Raw genomic sequence first — 27,506 nt, forward strand, 5'->3', positions numbered from 1 at the left:
GAATATATCCCAAGAAACCAGAAACGCCAATCAGAAAGGATATATGCACCCCTATGTTCATAGCAGCACAATTCACCATAGCTAAGATTTGGAAACAGCCTAAGTGCCCATCAGCAGATGAATGGATTAGAAAACTGTGGTACATCTACACAATGAAATACTATGCTGCGGTAAGAAAAAAAAAAAAGGAACTCTTGCCTTTTGCAACAGCATGGATGGAACTGGAGAGCATTATGCTAAGTGAAATAAGCCAGTCAGAGAAAGATAAATACCACATGATCTCACTCATTTGTGGATTATAGAGAACAACATAGACTGATGAAAAGGGACAGACCCAAAAACTGAGAAACAGCGCTCAGGCTATCAATCCCCAGAAGGAAAGTAGGGAAGGGTGGTGGTAAGGGGAAGAGATCAACCGAAGGACTTGTATACATGTATATAAGCCAAACCAATGGACATGGACAACAGGGGGATGGGAGCATGAGTGTGTGTGTAGGGGGGGGAGGTTGGGGGTTAATGGGGGGGATGAGGACACATTTGTAATACCTTAACTAATAATAATAAAAAAAGAATACATAAATATATATCAAATGCATGGGTAAATGCTATTGTAGGGCACTGATAGACTTTCTCTATTTTGTTAAATTGTAAAAGATGTTGATGTATTTTGATCATGGTAACACCTGATATTATTATGATATTGACTCAAAAAAACAAACAAAAAAAACCCAGTGCTAATGGCAAGCAGCATGCTTCAGCGTTTTCTACAACCACCTCTGCATGCTTTAGTATAATGAAGAATAGGGACACCATTTGACTTTTTCCATGTTAAAAATTCAGAATAGTAGAAGCACACTAAATTAAAAGCGTTTACAAAGGAAACGTAGAGGAAAAACTGTCTTACCTAGTGTAAGTAATAAATATCTGTTGGTTTGATTTTTATTTAGAGAAAAGTGCTTTTCATTTTGGTTTATCTCTCCTGAGAATTCTACTTATATAAAGAGTTGATTTACTTTTACTGTGCCAACAATTTTGTTAAGATTTCTATGCCTTTGCTCCTGATGAACCTCATGGGATCTTATGGGATCTTAAGTTTACCTGGCATTTTCTATCTCATTATTAAACCACCAATTTACAACTGCAACGTCCACAAAAGTGATAATTTCATGATTCTCTCTGATTTAGGTAATGAAAATAGATACCATTGGTAGTGTAGTATAAAGATTGCCGCATACAGTTTTTGGAGGCTACACAATATTTTTTAAAGTTAATTGATTATGTCCTTTAGGGTGACTCCAAAAGAGGAAAAGAAATGATTCATATTAAGTTGCATAGTTGAAAATTGCTAACAGAGTAAATCTTAAAAAGTTCTCATCACAAGAAAAAAATTATAACTATGTGTAGTGATAGATATTAACTAGACTTAGTGTGGTGATCACTTTGCAATATATACAAATATCAAATCATTATGTTGTACACCTGAAACTAGCATAATAAAGTCAATTACATCTCAACAACAAAAAAAGTTTTTAAATAAAAAATGGGTAATTCACTTACAAGTACATTTTGGAAAAGGCAAAAGGTATTGAAAAAGAAAAAAGTGGTTGCTAGGGGCTGAGAGTAGAGGGCAGAGTTAGTACAAAGGGGCAGCAGAAAGGAATTTGGGGGACACAGAATGGTTCCCCATCTTGCTTTTGGTGGTGGTTACATGACTATATACGTTTTGTCAAAACTCGTAGAAGTGTGTATCAAAAACAATACATTTTACTGTATGTAGTTTATTTTTAAAACTTAAAGATTTCCAATTAAAAAACAGTTGATATTTGCAGGCAGTAACCAACTGTTTGATCTTACCTGAAAACCAACATCTTTAAATGTATATAGTATAGAACATGTGTTTTAAAATAGCTTTCTCATGATGTCACTTTTTAAAATTGACATGTCTAGAAATGTAAAGGAAAGAAAATAGACTTGACCTCAAAGAGCCCATGTGTTAAATCATTTCTTTCCCTTCAAACCTGGAAATATCAATTTAAGTGACAGATGTAGAGAAAAATCTCTTTCACTTGTGAAACTGTCAAACCCTCCAGCACCAAGCCCACCCAGTATCCAGCCAGGGGCCCAGAAGGTCTCCCCTTCATCCAGGCCTCCCTGATTTTTTGAGCTCCTGCCTCCACGAAGGATGTGTTTGTCTAGAAGGGCTCTCAGAAACTCAGTCTGGTGTTGAGCTGACACAGATCCAGGTTCCTCCCCACCTGGGGAGTGGGTGAGTGGGGCTGAGGCTGTGGTTGCTAGCTGTAGGGCCCATCCGGTTGCTTCTAATAAGCCCTTACCTGGGGGAGGGGGGGGGGTCTGATTTGATTGTTTTTCTTTAGAACATGTGGTACCTTTTGTCCTCAAGTTGGTCTTGGTCATCAACAGGAAAACTCCTACTCTGTCCTAGGAAAGCCTCACAGAGCAATAGGACCACAGGAAGAGAACCACTCAACATCCTGTAACGCATGTGGCCAATTCAGTGTTAGCCTTTGGCAAGGAATTGGGAGTGGGGAGGAAGGACAGTACAAGGAGGATTCGGGGTGCTGCAGAGGGTGCTTGGCATGGCTGACTGGGAGGCCTCTGGAGTGAGTGCTCCCTGAGGAGAAGATCTTGCGGTTCCTTTCACACTGGCACAAGGTGCTCCAAGGGTATTTTTCAATACATGAATTATGTGTTGGGTAGAGAGGAGAACCTGAAGGTTATAATGAGCAGGCTTATTTGAGGAATGGGAGGCGAGAGTAAAAGGGTAGCACATATGGACTGAGAAGGGAATGTCAGAATCCCAGAACTTGGAAGTGAAGCAATCCTATAATTATTTCAGGTTGCCACAGAGGATGGAGCTGATGGTCTTGACTGGCTCGTCACACCATTTGTTCATTTATTCATTCAACAAACTCTTGATGAATACTACATGCCACATACCAGGCCTTGGAGTGATGGCAGGCAATGAACAAATATTTTCTGGTAAATGCAGGGATGGTAGCTGGAGAGACTTAATTAAACAAGTAAGAACGGCACTATAGTGATTTTGGAGTTGAGACTGTCTGGATCTTGAATCCCAGATCCAGACACTTAATAACAATGTGACTTATAAGTTACTTATCACATTTGTGCCTCAGTTTCCTCATCTGTCAAATAAAAATACTAATAGGGTCTACTTCCTAGAGTTGTTGTGATTAATGCAGTAATTAGTGTAAAGTTTTAGAACAGTGCCTAAAACACAGTAAGTACTCCATAATTATTAGCTATTAAAAATATAAATGGATACATACTTTAATATCAGGTAGTGTTATGGGTTCATTCAGCGAGATAGACCACCGACTCAGAATTTAAATTTAGGAGCCTTTATTAAGCTGGCCAGCTGACTACAGTTACAGCACCCTGCCAAAGCAGAGGCTGAACTGCAGCGCCGACTTCCATGGCCAGCGACTACATTTACAGCACCCTGCCGAAGCAGAGGCTGACTGCAGTGCTGACTGCAAGAGTTACATTTTATTATTAAATTCTGTGGAAGCCCAGAGAAAAATGTGTCTTTCAAATTCTGGGCCCCCCAGTATGGAGGAAACTCTCTTTATTTATACTTTTTACAGTCTTTTGTCTCCCAAATTTGGAATGAGACTTCCGGGTCTTCTGAGAAAGAAGGCCTGCGTGCTGGGAAGGGGCCATGAGACCATATCTCAAGGCCTGGCCTGATGTCAGTACCTTCCTATCTATGTGTTTTAGGAACAGACAGCACAGCATGACCCGTCTGGCCAAAGCGCCAGATATGCAGCCCAGTACAGTAGTAAAAAGTGCTCTACAGGAAAATAATTCAGATAGGGGCTAGTGTGCAGTAGTGGGTTATCTTAGATTAGGTGTCGAGGGGAGGTCTCTTTGAGGAGGTGATATGTGAACAGGGACCTGAGTGGTGTCAGAGAACAAGCCACGCAAAGGTCCGTGGGCAAGAGTAGTTTAGTGGCAGGAAGGGAGACCTCAGTGCCTGGGAAAGGAGGTGGAGGAAACGGCGCTGAAGACAACTGTGAACCAGTCCCTACTCCACTGCGTTCCTCCCATTTGTACCTGTGGAAGACTGGCCACCTGTGGGGCTCTGACCACCTGTGGCAGGTGCCCTGTTGGGGTGTGCAGGTAGGTATCTCTGTGGCAAACTGAAAATTTTAGAGATGGGGAAATATGTGCTAAATGGCATGTGATATTTGTGTCTATATAAAATGCTACTATTCAGTTAGAAAATATTCACAGCTCCGCAGTCCCTCATCTTTTTAAACAAAGAATGGTAACACAATGCCTATAACAGTGTGTGTGCATACACACACACACATATATACATATACATACATATATATATATAAAATTAAAGCCTATAGTAAAATGAATAAATATTGACACTAAGGGGCATATATAAAGACTGCAAATAGTCTCATGTGAGTTAGGATTTTTGCCTCCAAATGAGGCACATCAGGTTTTGCTGCCAGAGAGTTACAAAAAAAAAAAAAAAAAAAAAGCAGCTTGGCTTTACATTGCTTTTTTATTTTGGAATTCCAGAATAATAATTTGCAGGATCAGCCCTCTGGAGAGCAACATGTAGAAGAAAAATAAAAACCCAAACTGGAAAATCCGGATCCTTCTGCTTTTGAGATACTTAGCTGCTGCTTTTGAGATACTTCGTATTTGTTAGGTATAAACTCTTGTTAAGATTTTCTACTTGAGATACCTTCAGAATTCCCTCCGTCGGGGACCCACAGAGCCGTGCAAGCGGCTTCCCGAGGGAGAAAGGAGGGGCTTATGGAGCTGATGGTGTAAACTGATAGCACCACGTTCCTGGTGCCAGGACGACTTTGTGCAAAGAAAACTCGTCCGTTTTCCCTCCAGTCAGCAGGTGTTCTCAGGTAAACATGGCTTAAAACCAGAGTGGCGGGGGGGAGAACGTCCCAGTGCTCGTGTCTGGATGAGGAGAGTTTCCAGAGGCATGGGGTGTTCACAGCCCTCCAGAGCACGCACAGCCGCTGAATTCGTTCTCAGAAACTTCTGACATCACAAAGGCACGAAGGGCTACCATAACCTGAACAACGTTCCCTCGCGATCAAATACTGATCGGACGCTGAGCGCCAGAAGCTCCGAAACAATGCGCACTGCAGCCCTGATCTCTGGTTCTCCGGCTCTTTAGGAGCCTTAGGAGCCGCACGCTGCTCCCGCCCGATCCCGCCTCCCCCCGGTCCCGGCTCATCCCGCCGACGGAGGGCGGCTCGGGCCCCGCCGCGGGCTCCGGCCACCAGGGGGCGCTGCGCCCCGCTCTCCCGGAGCGGCCGGCCGCCCGGTGGGTGTTCCTCTCTGCCTCTCGCGCTCTCTCCTCGCGGCCTCACATCCGGGTCTGGAGCGCGGCCGCTGTCAGTGTCGGTGCGGCGCGTCGGGGGCCGGGCCGGGCGCAGTCAATGGCGGCGCGGGGAGGCGGGGCGGCGGCCGCGCTCAGCCCGGAGACCCCCAAACTTTAGGCTCGGAGCCCCACAACTTTCTGGGAAGTGCGGCCGCTCCGGGGGCGTGGACGGAAGGGGAAGCCGAGGCGGAAAGTCCAGGGGGAAGCGGCGCGGAGCCGGGGAGACTCGAACCCGCGGCGAAGGCGTGCGGAGTCCTCCCGAGCCTCGCGCCGCCGCGCCCCCGCCTCCTCCCCGCGGCCCCCGAGCGGAGCCGCGCGCGCGAGCCGAGCCCGGGACTTGCGCGGGCCTCGCCGGCGGCGGCGGCGGCCGAGCCCGGCCGGGCGACCTCCGGGCCCTGCGGCTCGGGCGCCCCCCGCGCGCGCGAGGCCGGGCTCCCGGGCGCTGCGGGCCGCGGAGGAAGCCGGGCCCCGCGTGTGGCCTGCGGGCCGGGGGCCGTGAGCCGGCGGCGAAGATGGAAGGCTTGACGCTGAGCGACGCGGAGCAGAAATACTACTCGGATCTCTTCTCCTACTGCGACATCGAGAGCACCAAGAAGGTGGCGGCCAACGGGCGGGTGCTGGAGCTGTTCCGGGCCGCGCAGCTGCCCAGCGACGTGGTCCTCCAGGTGAGGTCGCCGCGCCGGCTCCGCTGCGCCCGGGGCCTGCCGGCCTCCGCGGGGTCTTCCCGGCCGCTCGGGCCTCCTGCCCTTGCCTCCGCGGAGGGAGTGGGTGCCGTTTCCTGGGCGGACGGCGGTGGGCAGGTCCCTCCTCCTCCCCCCCAAACGCACACCTCACCCCTCCTCCGCCCCGGCTGCACCGTCCCCGGCGGGGGCCGCAGGTGCCCGGGCCCCGCGCTCCGCCGGCCGCGGTCAAGGGGTAGGGGGTCGCTCTCGGGGGAGAAGAGTCAGGCAGAGAGGCGGTGGGGGCGGGGGTCTGTTTACCATCTCTCGCGGCCGCCCCTCGGAACCTGTCATGGCCAGCCTGGAAGAGCAGCTTCAGGTGAGGACTCTCGGGTGGTTGCCATGTCTGAGTCCCAAGTCTTGTTGTGTATACACAGCTCTTCGGATCGTGCAGAGTAGTCCTGTCATCCGTAGAGGCAAAATGTGTGTTTTGTTTTGTTTTTTCATTCTTGAATTAACCGAGCAGACACGGTGAAGTGGATCTCATAGATCTGAAAATCGAAGAAGCAGGGTGTGTTTTTTTTCCCCCACAAAGAAGTGAAATTCTTAGCGAGATTAACAAATGGGAACTCCTAGCGAGTAGTTCACAAGAAGAACTTGCAGTTAACAAGAGAACGTGCGGCTGGTGTGAACGGGGCAGGTCTCGATCGGCATCTGGTGGAACTTGTGGATTTGGGTGGGAGGTGAGCATTGAGCAGCTGGGGGTCGGAGGTGTTTATTCGCCTCCATCCGTAGTCCTAGAGGAGCAAGCCGAGCGAGTTTGAAGCTTTCTCTATCACATCCGTTTTTAAAATAAAAGGCTTCCTAGAAGGTCTTCTCTAATGGACGTGGTGGGCATGGATGTTAACTGTTTAATGATTCATAACTGCTAGTAAGAGCCTGTCTGAATAGCAAATCAGGAACAGGTTTTTAGCTTTCATCTTTATGATGGTTGAAACTAGTTGTCAAAATCTCCAAAACTTAAAGCCCGATGCGTAGTTACGGTGCAGAGCGCACTGGCTCGGGAGGTTTGAGGCCTGGGTCTTGGACACCATTCTGTTGTTAACCGACGCTGTGACCTGGGGCCAGGCACCTTCACTCTTCAAGCATATACCATGAGAGTCAAGTTCTTCCAAACAGAAATTCTGGGAAGTATAAAAATTCACACAGGCCTCTCTTTTAGAAGTTACCTGTGCAGTAACTGTGGCTAAGATGAATGAATTCTATCTTTTTTGCATAATCATGTATGTTTTATATTGCTTTTTTAAAATCTTGGGAGGAAAAAAGTTGGGCGTCTTACATAGCGAGGAGTCTCAAATTCATGTTGCTGAACAGGGAGTTTTAGGCTTTGGCTGCCACAGTCTCTGTCGCATATTCTTCTTTGTTTTTTACAAGCCTTTAAAAAATGGAAAAACCAGCCTTACCTCAGGGGCACACAAAAGAGGGCCTATAGTTTGCTGACCTTTCTAAAGACTGTTAGTTGCAGTGTGGGGTATATACTCTCTTCGTATGGCTTTGGTCTGGTCAGAACATGGTCTTTTTGTAGAAATAAAACATACTTTCAACTCACTTAGGAACTAAAATTCAGGAGAAACTTCCCTTGTTATATTTTGGTTTATGTCCTGGGTGGGGAACCTTTTTTCTGCTAAGGGCCATTTGGATATTGATAACATCATTCGCTTAATAGAATTAACTTAATATAAATTTATGTTGCTATGAAAAAAGCTCCTAGGTTTATTGAATTTTGAATCCCACCTACGGTTGCCTTGGCAAGGCCAGACCAAATGATTTCTCGGGCCTTACATGCCCCAAGGGCCGGCTATTCTCCACCCATGGTTATGTCTTTGGGCTGGGGGGAGCGGAAATACACTGACTCATTTATTTAGGATTTTAAATGTATTATTTCAGATAGACAAATTTGTTAATTAACCTTTGCTTAAAATATGTTTAATTCAATCCACTTATTTTCATGTTTTGCTTAATTTTATTAACATTGAAAAATATCTATTGCCTTTTTGTATATAGAGAGAGCTTAAATAGCATAAATATTCAGGATTTAATTGCAAGTTGGAAGCTATAAGAAATCCCTACAGTGGAATTCTTGCAGTAACATATATTGCAGTGGCATTCTGGGTATCTTGAAGGCAATTTATCTAAAAATTGGCTTAAGACATAAAATGTGGGATAAAAGCGAGGGAATGTGAACTTAATTGGCTTAAGGGAGTTTGAGATTGAAAACATAGCCCTCCATTGCTTTCTAAATGGGAAGCATTTGGGGAAACTCACATACTGTTGAGTTACCTACCTAACACTGGTTGGGCATTGCACAGTATCAATAGGGTAAGAAGCTCTCAGGGACCTTGTAAATTACAGGAATATACATGTGTAACATAAAGCAAAACATGAATACCATAGGAGAGGTACAAAGGAAGGATGATCAGGAGAGGCTTCTTAGTTCTGATGGAGTTTAGTGTGGAGGAAGGGCGGTGGGATTAAGAGGATTTACAGGCAGAGAAAAAACATGACCAAAGGTGGAAAGTGTAGGAGCCTTTCCAAGGACTAGCAGATAGCTTGTACCCTAGGTAGAGTATGTTTTCCGGGTAATGGAACATAGAATTAGACCATATTAGGAAAGATTATAAGAACAGGTGGAAGATTTCATGTTTCAGTAGGCAGTGGAGCTCACTGGTAGTTTTTTACTTTGAGTGAGGAAGAGAGTAGAGGCTGGGCTTGGAGGCTGGTGCAGTGGTCTGAAATGGATGCTAGGTAATGGGCATCCAAACTAGGGTGACAACAGAGGAATAGAAAAGGAGTGGCTGGATGAACAAACAGGTCTGTTATTGAAGGGCTTCTGAGTAGTCACTATGTGAGATGCTTTGTGGGATAATGTTTAATTGAGGCCAGATGATCAAGGCTGGGTGGAGAGCTTTGAACTGTGAAGGCAACAGGTAGTTGTAGATATAAGAGAAATGACACATAAAAACAGTGCTTTGGGAAGTCTTTAGGAGATCAGTACAACAGGAGATAGAGGGAAGAAACTGGAGGTGAATTTGGGGACTGATTCTAAGTGCTTGTACGAAGTGGTGATCTAGACCATGGTACTCCAATATAGGAGGACGGGAGGCATTGGTGAGGACAATTATTTTATCCTTGGGCGGGCGAGTTGCCACAACTGGGGAGAGGGAGCAGTTCTACTGGCATCTGGTGGGTAAAAGGGAGAGATGCTGCTAAACTTCATACAATGCACAGGACAACCCCCCAGCAAATAATTATCTGGCCCAAAATATCACTAGTGCTGAGATTGGACCTGTGGTGGCAGGACAGAAAATGAAGCTAGAGATAGAGATTATGAAGGTAGACTTGGTGATATTTAGATGATATTAAGATGAAAGAAGACTAGGACAAGGATTAGTCTCTGTTGGACCCCATTCACAATTAGAAAAGGGGCTGGAAGAGGGCCCAATTTTTAAAAGAGATAATGAGTTTGATGTCGGCATTTTGAGATAGCAATGGAAATCTCCAGGAGATGGTTGGAAACAGGTAGAGATTTGTCCACCTAAGTGCTGGTTCTTACAGTGAAGTTCAGGCGTCTGGGGTCTCTTTTTCATCACCTAAGTGTCTTGCTTGGGGGCAGGGGACAGATAGCTCCTCATACTGTGGGCATGCATCTATACATCAGGGCTTTGATTGATGGAATCATTTTCAGCATTTTGTTAATAAAAGTCGTGAGAAGGCTGAGTCATCTTGGGGAATGAGTCTAGGAACAAAGAACAGAGGGCCCAAAACTGAAGGAGGAAGGAGCTGGCATTTATTGAGTGCTTATTATGTTTCTTTTACCAGGCAAGTAATGTTCATGGAGGAATTCATTTGATCCTTGCAACAACTCTGAAGTGGATATTATTTTTGTTTTTTAACTAGGAACTTGATAAGCAGAGAAATTAAATAACTTGTTAGTGAACAGAGTCTCTCTTATCATTATCCCTTGGCACCTCTCAATTCTTTCTTTTTTAAAAAATATATTTTATTGATTTCAGAGAGGAAGGGAGAGGGAGAGAGAGAGATGGAAACATCAGTGATGAGAGAAAATCATTGATTGACTGCCTCCTGCACTCCCCACACTGGGGATCAGTGAAAGAGCAACCCAGGCATGTGCCCTGACCTGGAATCGAACCGTGACCTCCTGGTTCATAGGTCGATGCTCAACCACTGAAACACACCGGCTGGGCTCAGCTCTTTTGTACTTTCACAGTTCATGTGATTGTTTTGCCCAAAGTTCTTATGAAGACTGGATATTCTAAATTATTTGTTTTGAGTTATATATGGATTTTCTCCTTCACATAGTATATAGTTTTATGTATAATAATGTCTTGAGACACAGCCACTTAAGAGAAATAGGAAGATTCTTGAAGTTGGTATCATGGGCACACAGACACACAATTTTACATTACTACAACTGTCAAACATCTTAAGGTATGTTCTGACTTTAAGGGTTTGTTTATGGAGACAGAATGGCAATACACAAAGCGAATATGAATAGCTAACACTTTATAGAATTATGCTCCACACCAGAAAGGAGCAGAACTCAGGGGGAGAAAAATCTGTCTTTATAGGATTTAATTGTAAGAAATTCTGCTGTCTGCTGCACAAGAAAATATTCAGAGGTTTAAAAATATTTTTTCCCAGAAATAATTTATTTTATTTTTTAAAGATTAGGGAAGGTATGCTATTTACCACACTAATAAGTATGTTTCTTAGCTTTTGCTTAAAACCTCTTTGCTGGGAAATGTTTTAAAGCTTCTTACAAACTTTGAATGTGTAAAGATTTTGATAAAAATTTCTAGTACTAACTGTTCCTTTGTTGAAGGTTATAAACAATGTACCCTATTAATGAGGCTGAAAAAATCTTTTAGATCATTTGTGTTGAGCAATATCTTGTTAGACTATTTGAATAACACATTAAGTTAATGGGGGGAAAGTGACAAGAATTAAACATAAACCATTTTGTCTTTCTCTTAAAATTTGTTCAATTATAAGAACTACTCATTAGTGATAGGATTAAAATAGGAAACAGAGCCTCATTATGCACTGAAAATTATAAACTTAATACAAATAAATGTCAGGTTTGTTATTCTGGAGTAGGGATTATTTTCATTTGTAATTCCTGAATCCCTAAAGAATTATAAGAAACTATAAAAATAATCTTGCCTTAATTAGACACTTTCTTATACACAGTTGAAAAACCATACACTGTGAAAAATGTCACACTTAATGACTTTATGTAGTGTAATATTTACTTTAAAAATGTCTCTTTTTTTATATTACATTGTGCTAGTTTTGGTCTATTTTTTTCCTTAACCAAGTCCCACGGTTAGAATCTTAGTATTTTGGGAATTCATGCTAAGTATTTTGATGGAACAGTGAAGAGTATGAGAGATCTGTGTAAGGAGCACTAAATATGGGAGGCAAGTTCCAGTCCTGTCTCTAGCTGGCTTTGTGACCTTGAACAAAATCACTTACTATCTGGGTATTCTCACTACCTGAAGTGATTGGATTGGATTTTCAGACTCTCACCACAACCTTAAGAAAGTAGCACAAAGACTTGAAATTAGTTGCTTCATGATTTTGACACTGGAATTGATTTCTTTTTATATTCTTTGGGAGATTTGAGGTCCATCGTGCTTGGTTCTTTAAGGCATCTAGATGGCCAATGAGAATTTTAAATGGGTGACAGACTTTGCATTTCTAGTGTTTTTCCTCATATATGTTTCATTTTTCCATAGTCTTTTCTGTGATAGATGCATTTTCATTTTTCTTTTCCCTGCTTTACCTCTGTGTAAGGAATTTCTGTCTGATGGATTGCATACGTATAGGCATGACCTAAAAAATCAGGATATAATAAGTTTGACTCAGAGATCTTTTTTAAAGTTCATACCATACACCAGATTTCATTGGGATTTGATAAATTATAGGACTTAGATTTTAAAAAAATTACATCTCTTCTTCATTTTGTTTCAAGAATTGTATGTTGAATTTGAGTTTATCTTGTTAAATGATGAAACTGGAATTTATCATTTATCTCCTTCTAACCTCTTAGGTTTTGGATTCCTTTGAGATTCTGGCATACACACTGGACATCTGTTTAGACAACATAGTTAAACAAAATTTTGTGTATAATTTTGTTTTCAACCTCCCCCCAACCTAGTCAAGTTCATCCCATGGACTACTACAGTAAGAAAGTTTTAAGGAAGAGCAGACGGATCTGTGAAATGCTGAATGAACATGTCTTTCTTAAAGTTTTGTATATTTTTAATAAATACTTCTTCATGGTTACTGTTTATATTTGGGGCGTATATGCAGTAGTGAAAAACCAGAAATCTTCCCCTGCCTTCTTGGATTATACTTGTGCTAAAGTAAAAATGGAAAAGAACTGTGTACAGTTAATAGAGTATCATGGGAGACTGGGGGGATCTACTTAGGTGTAGGGAGGGCCTCACTGAAGAGACATAGACATAAAGTAAAGGAGAGAGAATGAGCTGTTTCACTAGAGGGAACAGCATGCAAAGGGCCTGATGCCGTGAAGGGCTCAATGTGTTTGAGAAAGTGAAAAGTTGGAGTAATATGAACAAGAGCGGAGAATGGCTACAGGTCTTGTACACAGTGATAAGCAGTTTGAATTACAAAATACTAAAGGAGCCAATATCCCTGATGAACATAGATGCTAAAATCCTTAACAAAATATTAGTAAATTGAATCCAGCAATATATTAAAAAGACCATACACCATGACCAATTGGGATTTATTCCAGGGATGCAAGGCTGGTACAGTATTCATAAATCAATAAATGTGATATGTCACAAACAAATTGAAAGACAGAAATCACATGATATATCAATAGATGCAGGAAAAGCATTTGACAAAACCTAACACCCATTTTTGATAAAAACTCAGCGAAGTGGGGGTAGAGGGAGCACACCTCGACATAATAAAGGCCATATATGACAAAGCTATAGCCAACATCATACTCAATGGGCAAAAACTAAAATCTTAGAAAGTGAAACTAAACAAACAATCCCATTTAACACTGCAACAAAAAAATTAAGATACTTAGGAATAAACTTAACCAAGGAGGTAAAAGACTTGTACTTGGAAAACTACAGGACATTGAAAAAAGAGCTAGAGGAAGATATAAACAAGTGGAAGAATATACCATGTGTATGGATTGGTAGAATTAACATCATTAAAATGTCCATACTACCCAAAGCAATCTACAGATTCAATGCAATCCCTATTAAAATACCAATGGCATATTTCACAGATCTAGAACAAATAACTCCAAAAATTTATATGGAAACAAAGACCCTGAATAGCCTCAGCAATATTGAGAAAGAAGAACAAAGTTGGAGGAATCACAATACCAGACGTCAAGTTTTACTACAAAGTCACTGTAATCAAAACTGCCTGGTACTTGCATAAGAACAGACATATAGACCAATGGAACAAAACAGAGAACCCAGAAATTGACCCAAGCCATTATGTTCAATTAATATTTGACAAAGGAGGCAAGAACACACAATGGAGTCAAAAAGTCTCTTCAATAAATGGTGTTGGGAAAATTGGACAGATACATGCAAAAAAATGAAACTAGACCACGAACTTATACCATACACAAGAATAAACTCAAAATGGATAAAAGACTTAAATGTAAGATGGGAAACCATAAAAATCCTAGAAGAAACCATAGGAGCAAAATCTCAGACATCTTGGGGGGGCGGGGTGTCAGTCGGGGAAAAAGGAGACATATGTAATACTTTAAACAATAAAATAAAAAAGAAAGAAAAACAAAGTCTCAGACATCTCTGGTAGCAATATGTTTACGATACATCTCCTAGGGCAAAGAAAACAGGAGAAAGTACACAAATGGGACTACATCAAAATAAAAAGCTGCACAACAAAAGAAACCATCAACAAAACAAAAAGGGAGCCCACTGTATGGGAGAACATGTTTGGCAATGATACATCTGATAAAGGGTTAATATGCAAAATATATAAGGAACTCATACAACTTAACAAAAGGAAGACAAACAGTCCAATTAAAAAATGGGCAAAGGACCTAAATAGACACTTCTCCAAAGTGGACATACAGACGGCCAAGAGACATATGAAAAAATGCTCCAAGTCACTGATCATCAGAGAGATGCAAATTAAAACGACAAGGAGGTATTACACCTGATAGAATGGCCACCATCTACAAATGACACAAGTGCTGGTGAGAATGTGGAGAAAAGGGAACCCTAGTACACTGCTGGTAGGAATGCAGACTGATGCAGCCATTATGGAAAACAGTATGAAGTTTCCTCAAAAAATTAAATATGAAACTGCCATTTGACCCAGTATTCCATTTATACCACGGAATACAATGCAGCAGTAAAAAGAAGGCTTTCTTACCTTTTGAGACAGCATGGAGGGACCTAGAGATTATTATGCTAAGCAAACAAAGCCAGTCAGAGAAAGACAAGTATAACATGATCTCATATGTGGAATCTAATGAACAAAATAAATCCAAAGACATAGAAGCATGGAACAGACTGTTGAATCTCAGAGGGAAGGTGGTGAGGGGAGTGTGGGTGGAAGGGTGGTTGGGAAGAGAGAAAGGAACTTGTATGCATATATGCATAACCCATGGACACAGACAATAGGGTGGTGAAGGCCTGGGATGGGGACAGGCTAGATAAGAGTCAAGAGGAGAAAAAGGGAACATATGTAATACTTTGAACAATAAAGATTTTTTAAAAATATTAAAAGATTTTGTTCAGGTAGCATCATATGAATTACATTTTTAAAAAATTACCCTCCTGTATAGAGAAGAAAATACTGGGACAAGCAGAAATAGATTGACTAGTGGATATGCAGTAATTTAGGTAGGGGACAATGACTTACATTAGTGGAATGGAGAGGAGTGGACATATTTGAGATATTTTTAGGTGGTAGAAATAGGAGGTCATGATAATGAATTGGATTTGAGATATTTTTACATGGTAGAAATAGGAGGTCATGATAATGGATTGGATGTGAAACTTAAGGAAGAGGGAAGAACTCAGGGGTATTGCTGGATGTTGTCATTATTGGATTGCTGGGGAAAGAATGTTTTTTTGTTGTTTTAGTTTTTTGCTTGTTTTATTTTGGAGGAGGGATAATGTGAATTTAGGAGTTTCCTTTAGTCAGTCTTGAGTTCTCAGAAGCCTCTGAGATTGTCAAGTAGGCCTCTATCAGAGAGAACCAGTTATCTTAAGGAACTCAGATATTTGGCTTGGAGACATCAATTTGAAGATTATCAGTGTATTAGTGATATTTAAAGCCATGAAAATAGGTGAAATCTCTGAGGAAGAGACTGTGGGAGTATAGGTTTGGCTAGAAATAGAACGCTGAGGATCTCTGTACATTTTAAGGTTGTGTAAACTGGAAGGTCACTAGGAAGGAGGCATAAGAAGGACAGCCAGAGTGACTGTAGGGAAATTGGAATGTATATTGGATCATGTCATGGATGCCAAGTAATGCAAGTTTTCAAGGAAAGGATAGTTAACTGTATTGAGTTTGACTTAGAGGTTGAGAAGATGTGGGCCATTGGCTTTGACAACCTAGAGGTCATCAGTAACTGAGATGAGCCAGTTTCATGGCTTCGTAGAGATGGAAGCCAGATTTAAATGACTTGAGGGGTTACATGATAGCTCAGGCCTAGAAATTTGGTGTATAGATAGCTTTATAAAGAAGTTTGCCTTTGAAAGGAAACAGATACGGGGTAGAAGATAAAGGTGTATGAGGATATAAAGGAAGTCTTTGTTGAGTGTAAGAAATACTGCAGCATGATTTTAGTTGTTAGGATTAATAAAAGAAGGAAGGAAGATGAGAGAAGTCCTTGAGAAAACAAAGTTCAGGATCCTGACTGCATAGAGCAGTGGTTCTCAACCTTCCTAAGGCCGCAACCCTTTAATACAGTTCCTTGTGTTGTGGTGACCCCCAACCATAAAATTATTTTCGTTGCTACTTCATAACTGTAATTTTGCTACTATAAACAATATGTAATTATATATCTGTTTTCCGATGGTCTTAGGCGACCCCTGTGAAAGGGTCTTTCAACCCCCAAAGGGGTCGCGACCCACAGGTTGAGAACCGCTGGCATAGAGGGTCAGTTCTTTGATAGGAAATGGATCATCCTCAATTTTAAAAGGAAAGAAGTAAAAACATAAATACAGAGAGAAGTAGGTATATAGATTTAATGGAGGGAAATTAGAATATTCTAGCCTAATGGCTTTTACTTTTTCTACAAACTGAGGCGAGTTTAACAATTCTGTAGTGAGAAATTATCTGAATATGAAAGTAAGAAAACTATTCACCGTGTCATCAAAATAAATAAAATATTTAGGAAGAAATTTAACAAAAGCACCAAGATGTTTTTACTACAGAGACATTGCTGAAAGGAATTAAAGAAGATTTATATAAATGGAGAGACAGTCTGTGTTCATAGATTGGAAGATTGAATGTTGTTAAAGTGATGGTTCTCCCCAAATTGATCTACAGAGTCAGCAAAATTCTTATCAAAATCCCAGAAGACTTTTGGAGAAATTGTCAAGCTGATTCTAAAATTTATAAGGAGATGCAAAGGACCTAGAATAGCCAAAACAGTTTTGAAAACGAATAAAATAAGAGACTGACCCTAGCTAATTTTAAAATTTAACTAATCTCAAATAATCAAGAATGTGTGATTGGCAAAAGGATGAGCATGTAGATTAGTGGAACAGGATTGAGAATCCGGAAATAATTCTTACATTTATGATCATTTGGTTTTTGAAAAAAATGCCAGGACAGTTCAGTTGGGAAAGAATAGTCTTTAAACAAATGGTGCTGGGAGAATTGGATATCTGTATGTTTAAAAAATGGCCTTAGGCATATTTTTGTGCTATATACTTAAGACAGTACACAAAAATTATCTCAAAATAGATCACATACTTAATTGTAAAACCTAAAACTATAAAAATTCTAGATGATAACATAGAAGAAAATCTTTGTAACCTGTGTTAGGCAGAATTCTTAGATGTGACACCAAAAGCATGAATCATAAAAGAAAAACTAATAAATTGGACTTCGTTAGCATTTTTTAAACTTTTACAGTTTAAAGGATACTTAATATAAAAAGTTAAGCCACAGAATAGCAGAAAATATTAGCATGTTAAAAACATGATAAAGTTCTTTAATCTCAAATACATAAAGAAATCTTGCAACTCAATTATAAAGAAAAATTGTATTAAAAATGGGGAAAAGACTTTAATAGATATTTTACCAAAGAAGATAATATGAATGGCCAAACCACATATGAAAAGATATTCAGTATTCATCATTAGGGAAATGCAAATTAAACTACAGTGATATGCTGTTACACACTCAAGTGGCTATAATTAAAAAGAATAACATGACATAGTATTGGTATTGTGGAGGAACTGGAATCTTTATACACTGCTCTTGGAAAATGATTTGGCTGTTTTTTAAAAAGTTAAACGTATTATATGAACCAGCAATTCCATTCTTAGGAATCTACCCAAGAGAAATGAAAACGTGCACACACAAAAAGTGTAAATGTCTGTTTAACAGCATTATTCACAATAGTCAGAAATTGAAAAGCAATAAAAATGTCCATCATATGATGAATGGATAAACAATATGATATATCCATGCAATGAAATTCTGTTCTGTAGTAAAAAGGAACAAATCACTGATAAATGCTACAACAAAGGTAAATGCAAACACGTAAGTGGCAAAAGCTAGACACAAAGGAGTACATATTGTGTTTGCTCTCATGATGAGTTTCTTTCCTGTATTGAGATATTTGCAGTCTATTTTTTATAGTGTTTTTTTTGTCTTCATAATTTTTATCCCAGGTATAATATTTATCTAATCTAAGTCATCAAGAAACATCTTTATAAGCTTATATTATCTGCCCTGGCCCATGCGGCTTAGTTCAGCGGTTGCCAACCTGTGGTCCACGGACCACTGGTGGTCCGTGACCGCTGGTTTAGTTGGTTGAGCATTGTCCCATGGACCAAGAGGTCCCAGGTTCCAGTCCAGGTCAGGTCACACACCAGGGTTATGGGCTTGATCCCCAGTAGGGGGCATGCAGGAGGCAGCTGATCTATGTTTCTCTTCCTCTCTTCCTCTCCTTTCTCTCACTAAAATTAATAAAAATATTTTTTTAAAAGATTGTGTTTTCTTTTATGGAATTAGAAAGGTACTTGAAATAATAATTTAAAAAACTATAAAATACCATTCATGTTTTGTTTTGTTTTCATTTGCTATCCTATTTCTTTGAACTTTTCCCTGATCTTCTCAATCAGATAACCCTCCTGTAACCTTCCCACATTGTTCTATATGTTTTCACTTATATACATCTTATACTTTTAGCCTCCTGTTCAGGTGTCTATGTTTTTCTTAAAATGTGGCAAGCAACTTGAAGTGTTAGTTTATCCTTGTTTGTTTCGCTCTATCATTCTGTTCATGATAGGCACCCAAAACACATTGGACTGGTTAATTTAGCACTTCAGGGCTTCATTTCTCATCAGTACATTGGTGAATGCTAGCCTCACCTCTCACTTTGTCATAATACTTTAAAAATTCCAAACACCAATTATGAACCTTTTTAAACAATGTGGAACCTCTGAGACCAGATTGTATAGATCTTTCAGTTAGACTGTATGTTAATGAAAACTTTTGAAGTTGTTCAGTCAGGTAACTCTAGTCAAATATAGTGAGCATGCATATTAAAAACTTTTCTTTAAGGTACTGTACCTTAATGCTATTCTTCTCTTAATTTTTTTGAGATGTTAGGTTCACTTTATTAGTAAACTCACATGAGTTTTTTTGCCTATCTTGAAGTATAATTTCCAGTTCTTGAACTTGACAATGAACAGGTAGTGGTAGACAACTAATTTAAATAAGGAAAAGTCAGTAGTTTCTCATTTAACTTAGTTGACTCTTTTGGAGGGAAAGTATAGCACTCTCATAAAATGCATGACAATAGTGAAAGCACATCAAATCTGAGTGGTCATGCCTAACCAGCCTTAAAAATTATCTGCCAACTCTCACCCTCACATCTCACCATCTTGTTTCCTATTATTCTCCTAACATGGAATTTGGGTTCCAACCCAGCAAATCCGTTTTGTGTTTCTCACAGTTACTTGCTCTTTATCAGTTTCTTTTCATCACGCTACTTTTTCCATGTGCTGTACCCTCCCCTCTCAACTTCCATGCTTCCATCCTCCCCATTTTTCAAAATGTGACTTAGTTTTTGTAGACTTTGGAAATTTAATTTGAACAACCTCACCCTCACTCTGAGGCTTTCATTTGCCCATCCTTTTGTAGGAATTTTGCACTGTGTATAGCTTTTTGTTTGTCATTGCTTAGCTGCCTTTCTAGTATATTTACATCCCAACAATACTGTAAGCAAACTGAATAAAACTCAGGTCTGTTTTCTTTCATGACCTCATGAGCTCTGTGGCAGCAAAAGTGTATAGTAGATGTTTAGGAAACAGCTCACTTTTTAGGACAAGCCACTTGCTTAACCTTGCTGTTGCTCTGCATTCATAAATGTGATTGGGATGATGAATTAAAGCAAATCTAGACTTCTCACCCTCGGAAGTAAGAAGGCTTGGTTACTCTCTTCCCAGCCCAGTCAACATTCTGGGCTTGAAAAGAAACAAGGCGGCTGAAAGAACAGGAACAAGTAGCGTTCTGAGCTCTGACTTTGCTGCTTTGCTGACCAATATTGTCAGTTCCCCTCCTTCCCTTTTAAAAACCTTTTCCCCCCTATATTTTATTTTATAGCATAGTAATTGTAAGTTTTAAAAAATAAAACTAGGAATTTATTGGCAACTAAAGAAATAAATTGTGGCAGAATCTGGATATCTTGGCACATTCTATATTCTTTTATAAAACGTAATAAAGCACAACTTGAGTTGACTCCCAGTGTACCTGGCTGAATGTGGAAGACCACAAATCCATGTAGAGATGAGCATGCTGGTCACGCTCACAGTGGTACCACTTAGGGATAGCACATTCCCGAGCACAGGCCACTGATACTGTGCCACGTCAAAATTACAGATTATGCTACTTGTCATGGTCCATATAAATAGTGAAAACTGCAGTTGTTAAACCTTTAAAATCTAAGAGTCTACTGTATTCTGTGCCTGCCTTCAAAAAAGCTAAGGATTTAATAACCAGAGAAGAGAGTTTATGGTTAGAATTTCTATTATTACCTACAGTTTTGAACCCCTAGAGACAGAAATCGTTTACTTCCCTAATCACATTTCTGCTGATTCCCCCAAGACTTGATTCTGGAGCGAATGCAAACATGGTGTTTTCCACTTGCACCTAACAAATGGCAAAAATAGGATTGTCATAGTTACTAATTGCATTGTGTCATGGTTATTTTCTGCTTAGTGTTGCCTTTCGCTTCCTGTGTTATTCATTTGACCCTGCAGACCCATTTGCTGTCTTCCTATTTTTCTTCTTCTTTTTATTGCCAAACAACAGATGACCCAGATTTCTTCTCTGCTGCCTGTACCCTCCCTAAACACTAGTATTCTAACGGTTTTATTCCCCTTAATCCCACCGCCTTTAAAAAAAAAAAAAAAAAGATGCTCTCAAAGTTCACTTTTATCCCAGTCAGCAAATCCAGTAACCGTTTCTTAGGTCTTATTCTGTTACCACCTCCCTTGCAATTAACACTGAATTACTTCTTAATGGAAATGATCTCATCTTATTTTTGTTCACCATGATGCTAAATTATTATGTCTTTAGCATCTAGAAGTTTTTAAGTTTGGTACTTGTGTTAGTCTTTTAATAAAGAATAGATAGGCTGCCGGGAGCCAGTCCATGCTTGCTGTTTCAAGGGACCTGGCAGAACCTGGCTGGAGAACCTAGTGAGGGAACATGGCTATAGAACCTGGCTGGAGAACCTGGAGAACCTAGCAAGAGACCATGGACACAGAACCTGGCCGGAGAACCTAGTGAGGGAACATGGCTACAGAACCTGGCTGGAGAACCTGGAGCACCTAGCAAGAGAACATGGACCCAGAACCTGGCTAGAGATCCTGGCTAGGCTGCTGATCAACTGAACGCTGCCTCCATGTCATTCCTTCTTCGCCGACTCCGTCCACACCTTTGGGGACCCTTGGACCTGCTGGGGTTGGACCCCGGCATCTGGCGCCCGAACAGGGACCCCAAGGTAAGCGCCCCGCACTCGGGACAGATAGGACTCCACCAGGGTGCTACAGACCCCCCTATAAAGAATAAGTAGGGTAAGAAGGTGGATAGTACAGAACTTAGATTGAGAAGATGTGCCATACTGAGTCCAAAGAAGACTCTGTATTGATCTTTAGATTAAGAAGATGTGCCATACTGAGTCTAAAGAAAAAAGACTCTATTGATATTTTAACACATATGCTTGCTAGCAGAGGAATTAAGGTTACTCCCAGTCAGATGGAACATTTTATACAAGAAATACGTCCATGCTTTTCTGAGGAAGGAAAGGTGCCGGAAAGGTAAATGTAAAGGCATGGGAGAAGGTAGGCCCAAGGAGCCTTATCCTTAACCCCACTGCAGCCTTTCCACCCCGGGAAAGTGCAGGATTGGCAAGCTCTTCCTGGGGTGATAGATCAAGACTCAGGTAATAGCGGAAAGCGCCAGTCCTACTCTTAAAATGGATACAAGAGAGCATTTCAGGTTTTTCTTTTTAATGCCTGCTTTTAAAAAATAAAAAAGGGGGAATTTGCCGGGAGCCGGTCCATGCTTGCTATTTCAAGGGACCTGGCATATATGGCATACTGTTCTTAATATGTTTGCTCACCTTCTTGGCACTATGTGTTTTAACCAAGGTCTCTGAGAAAGGTTGTTTCCCTAGGTAGGGATTTTCCCCTGAAGTTAGGGAGGGAATAAAACCTCTTAACTAAGTGCCAGGCAGGTAATTAATCACTTTAACTATGAACAATCATGCTTAAGCTACATAATCTTTACTCCCTGGAATGGAGATAAGAAACGCCCTAACCTTTGTAATAGAGATTGATAGGATTGAATCAACTGGTATAAATACAGATGTAAGAAGACAGCAAGACTCAGAACTAAGAAGACAGAACCTAGGCACAGAACCTACACAGAACGTTCTCTAGAGACAGAAGAACTTCGCTGGAGAGAACATGGCAAAAGATCCTGGACAGAAACTGGCCTCAGAACCTAGAGACAGAACCTAGCGAGAGAACATGGCAAAAGATCCTGGACTGAACCTGACTACAGAAATTGGCAAGAGAACCTGACTAGAACCTGATGACTGAACCTGGCTGGAGAACCTGGACAGAACCTGGCTGGAGAACCTAGCAAGACAACATGGACACAGAACCTGGCTGGACATCCTAAGCAGAACCTCTCTGGAGATCGAGACCAGAACTTGGCTGGAGATCCTGGCTAGGCTGCTGATCAACTGAATGCTGTCTCTGTGTCCTTCCTTCTTCGCCGACTCCGTCCACACCTTTGGGGACCCCTGGATCCGCTGTGGTTGGACCCCGGCAATAGGCCTTGATGTAGTCACAAGCATGTTTTGCAGACAATGGTATTTGGCAGAACTTAAATAACAGTTTTGTTTTTATTGAATTTATTACTGTTTTTGTTATCTTCTATTTATTTCAAGTGATATTTATTTTCCATTTATATTGTGATATAACTTCCTTTTAAAATTAATTTATTAACTTTTTGAAAAGTTTTGATCTAAAGAAGAAATATTAAGAACATAGTAGCACAAGTGGCCCATGAACATGGCAGAATTTGTGAAGGTGATATGCCAGTGTCTGAAGTTTGGGAAACACTGGCACGATGGAAAAAGCCAGGCTTTGGGGTTTCACAAAGCTAGGCTCATATTTTGGCCATGTTGATATCTCTTTTGTGATCTTGGGCAAGAACTTTTCTCTTTGCCTCACTATTTTAATTTTTAAAATGAATGTAACAATGGTTGCTTTTTAGGATTTGAGGATTATCTTAGATAAGTACTAGCATACCACTCTATAAATGGTAAATTTTTCATCATCATTATCAATTTTGTTACTTTGTTTCCTCATTTAGTCAACAAAAAAATATTTCATATAATTTTAAAGATACAGTTTAATTCTTAGGATTTCTTACTCTCACATTAGTACTTAACTGTTCTGGGCCTTAGTTTCCCTGGGTATTATTTTTTTCATCTGCATATTGAGAATAATATAGCACCAGCCTCATAGGATTGTTTTGAGGACTAAATTAATTGATAAAATACCTGGAATAGTCCCTGGTACTTGCAGTAGTACTATATAGCTATTAGCTATTATTATTGTTAGTTATGTTTCTAAAATGTTGGTTATAAAACAAACATGATAAGCCAAATTATTTCTCTATTTTTAATTATTAAATTGGTACTTTCCTACGAAGAGGAAAATTGACCCTGAGACAATAACAAACTAGATGAAGTACATAAAGTTTTTCATTATCAAATATTTAATACAAAACCATGATAAAATACAGAATAAAACACTGTGCTGATACTTGAATTTTACACCAGATCTTATTCCTTTGGAGCTTGATTTATAGGATTTGCCAGTGGCTTTATTATTCCCACTTAAATCCCTAACACAATTAACTTCACTCCTTATATTTTTGTTTATCATCTTATATAATAAAAGCCTAATATGCAAATCGACAGAACAGCAGAACTACCAGTGGAACAACCGGTTGCTATGATGTAAACTGACCACCAGGGAGCAGATGCTCAACGCAGAAGCTGACCCCAGCCTGCAGGCCCCAGGCCAGCCAAGATCGGTGCCAGCAGGTGCCCCCCCGATCGCCCTACTGGTCACCCCACAGATTGGCCCTGATCGCCAGCCAGGCCTAGGGACCCTACCCATGCATGAATTTCATGCATCGGGCCTCTAGTAATTCATATTTAAGTATACATTTGTGTCATTTTTTAAAGGAAACATAATAATATATGATTGGTACTTTGGCAGAAATAGTTTTCAGAGGGTAGTTTGTGTTATAATTACATGTATGATATGTAATAGACTTCATATGAAATTTACACTCAGATAAATAATATTTGCACTAGAAAAGATCTTCGAGATAGAATCCAATCTTTTCATATTATTTAGAAGATAATATGATAGCTGAGTTACCTATATTTACATAGCAAGCAGTTATCGAAACTTGATTCTGTGGCCTATCCACCAAAAACTAACAATTCTTGTTTTACAATATAACAGAACTATTTTATAATACAACTTACATGAACCTACCTCTGGGCAAATAGGATCCCTTATAAAATAAATTAGTTGTTCAGGGGATGGGTTTCAATCCATGTTCTGTTACTTGCTGTGTATCCTTGAGCAAGCTTACTAGTGTGAAACAGTACCTCTTAGGGTTGTTAGAATGATTATATTAGTTAATATGTTACTGAGCTTGGATAGTACTTGACACATATATACACCATTTATATTAGCTTTTATCATAATCATCGTCATCATCCTCACCCTGTAATAGCCTGCAATAGCCTATAGCACAGATTAAAGCAATATCATAGTAACAGTGGAATAAATAGGTGTCTCTTTATCACAAATAATAGAAATTTCCCAGGCCAAGGTTTGCTGCTGCCTGACCACTGGTAAAGAATATGTACCAGAAACTATATCACAGTTACTTAAATTTGTTCAGTCTGATTCTACTCACTGACTACACACACTTCAGCGCTCCACTTGTTCTATGTGTTTATGAAAAATCATGGGCTCCCAATTCCTCCCACTACAGGAGCAATAGTGGTGACATAGTACAGTAGGTAAAAATACATTTTGGAATCCTCAGCTCCCCCACTTACTTTGACCATGGGTGGGCTATTAACTTCTCTGTGCTTTAGTTTTCTCATCTGTGACAGTGGGGAAAAGGTCCCTGTCTTTCAGGGAGAAAAATTCCTGTTATGAAGACTGAATGAGCTAATTTATAAGTGCTTAAAATGATGTCTGATCCACGGTGTTTAAATATTTAACTTCTATTATATTTTTTAATTTTTTTATTAAGTAGGCATTGCTGAGACTCTAGAATAGTCAGTTAAGCCTCCAAGTAAGAAAACCAGGGGGGTTTGACCTGACCAGTGTGGCTGGGTTGGGTGTCATCCCATGCACCGAAAGGTTGCTGATTGGATTCCCACAACATGTGCCTGGGTTGTGGGCTCCATCCCCAGTAAGGGGCATGCAAGGATAGAGGGTGTACAGGGGAAGCTAATTGTTTGCTCTTACATCATTGTTTCTCTCTTTCCCTCTCCCTCTCCCTCTGTCTCTAAAAATTAATAAAAATATTTTTAAAAAATGAAATAAAACAGAGAAGTTTGATTACTTGTAACTGGGTACCTGAAAAATAGTATTCCTTAATCAAAATTTATAATTTAATACTAGAGGCTCGGTGCACAAAATTCGTGCACAGGTGGGGTCCCTCAGGGTGGCCTGCAGAGATTGGGCCCTAGCTCATGCCCCCAGCCTCGCAGCCCCGCAGCCCTGCCTGGCACCCCGCCTTGGCCTGGTGCCACTGGCTTACCTGCTCCACCATCCTGCTGCAGTCCCACTGTCATCGGGGCCCATTGAGGCTCGCAGCACCTCCACTGCTGCCAGTGCCGCATTGCCGACACCTGCCATATTCCCTGCCGCCCCAGGCCAGGGCCTCCCTCCCTTTCCCTGGCCAACCCCGCGCCCTGGTCAAACTCCCTGAAGAATTCCCGGTTGAGAGGACAATTTGTGTACTATACTTTTATTATATAAGATGGCATATTATAAGGAAACAGGTTGTGGATGTTGGCTTTTCATATTATGTTATATATCTTACTGGTTTAATGTGACCATTTATCTTGAAAGGTGTTTTAGAAGGACACTTGTAAGTCTGGTTGTGCTTGAGACAGTACCAACTTACGCCTTTTGTCCAGTCATTACTATAAATAGTGCTTCCTTTCATTCTTGCATATGTCTCAGGTTAGATGTAAATTTTGTGGTCACCCTAAGTATAGTTTACTGGCCAGATTTATTTTACTAAACTATCCCCATGCTCCAGTATTTTCTAAAGACAAATTCTACTATTTTAACCTTAAGTTTTAGATGGTTTGTGGTATTCTTGTAATCACTTTTGCATTTTTGTTGTTTTTACCTTTAGTCTGTATTTCAGTCTTTTTTAAAGTTTTTTGTTGTTGTTAAAGTAGATAATATGAAAAATTGCTGTAATTGGGAATTTGAGATTTGAATTGAACTACCAATAAACATTATAGGCAGTCATATTGTTTTTCATATCAGAGTCCTTACATTTTGAGGCTATCAGAAGTAATTTATTTTAGATAACTAATGACATACTGATTATAAGCAGTAAAATATTTATTGGTCTGTATGTACTAGCCTTATCATAGTAGACTGTCAATGACAGTTTATATTGCCTAAAGCAATATAAAGAATTGAGTCAGCCCTAGCTGGGTGGCTCAGTTGTTTAGAGTGTCGTCACCATATGCCAAGGTTGTGGGTTCTATCTTGGTCAGGGCACATACTAGTACAAGAACCAATCAATGAATGCATGAATAAGGGGAATAACAAATCAGTGTTTCTCTCTCCCCCCCTAAAGTCAATAGATAAAAATTTTAAAAAAGAATTGAGTCAGATATTGCTAAGAGGAATCTCTTTATCTATACTATCAAGAAATTCAACTCAATAACTTTATAAACTTTTGTTGTTGTTGTTAATAATCTTCACCCGAGGATATTTTTCCATTGATCTTTTAGAGAGAATGGAAGAGAGAGGGAAAGACAGAGAGAAACGTTGATGTGAGAGAAACACATGGATTGGTTGCCTCCTGCACGCACCCTGATCAGGGCCCAGGCCAGGGAGGAGCCTGCAACCATGATACATGCCCTTGACCAGAATCTAACCAGGGACCCTTTTTTCCGCAGGCCGACGCTCTATCCACTGAGCCAAACCAGCTAGGGCTAACTTCATAAACTTAAAATCTACTTCAATCCTCTTGAATGTTGATTACTTAACACATTTCTTATGGCTCCTTTCTTTAGCAGGTAGAATAAAATCTGCCTTTCAAATATTAAGTTTCCAGGTATTATATCAGTAATCTGTATTGTTATAGTGTGTTCATATGATAAATTTCTATGGTAATATTACCAGGGGGGTAAGAATATATGTAATATATTTGAAATTTTTCTGCTGAAAAGTTATTGTATGGAAAAATTTACTTCTTACAAATGCTTGCTTATATAGAAGGGGGATTAATACTTATCCGATACTTACCTAATATTTCAGTGCCTGATA

At 40.3% G+C, this 27,506-nt stretch overlaps 1 protein-coding gene across 7 annotated transcripts in view; it reads left to right on the forward strand.

The window, feature by feature from the left end:
* Positions 1–5,913: 5,913 nt before the first annotated feature.
* The window catches only part of REPS1 (RALBP1 associated Eps domain containing 1), an 84,217-nt gene continuing 62,624 nt past the window's right edge, over positions 5,914–27,506 (forward strand). For all 7 annotated transcript variants that reach the window (XM_081094525.1, XM_081094527.1, XM_081094526.1 and 4 more), the window contains exon 1: positions 5,914–6,072. In XM_081094525.1, coding sequence (XP_080950651.1) covers positions 5,920–6,072 — 153 coding nt within the window. In that variant the 5' untranslated portion in view covers positions 5,914–5,919. The remainder of the gene's footprint in view (positions 6,073–27,506) is intronic.

Source organism: Myotis nattereri (assembly GCF_964212035.1).
Source record: "Myotis nattereri genome assembly, chromosome: 6".
Lineage (NCBI taxonomy): Eukaryota > Metazoa > Chordata > Mammalia > Chiroptera > Vespertilionidae > Myotis > Myotis nattereri.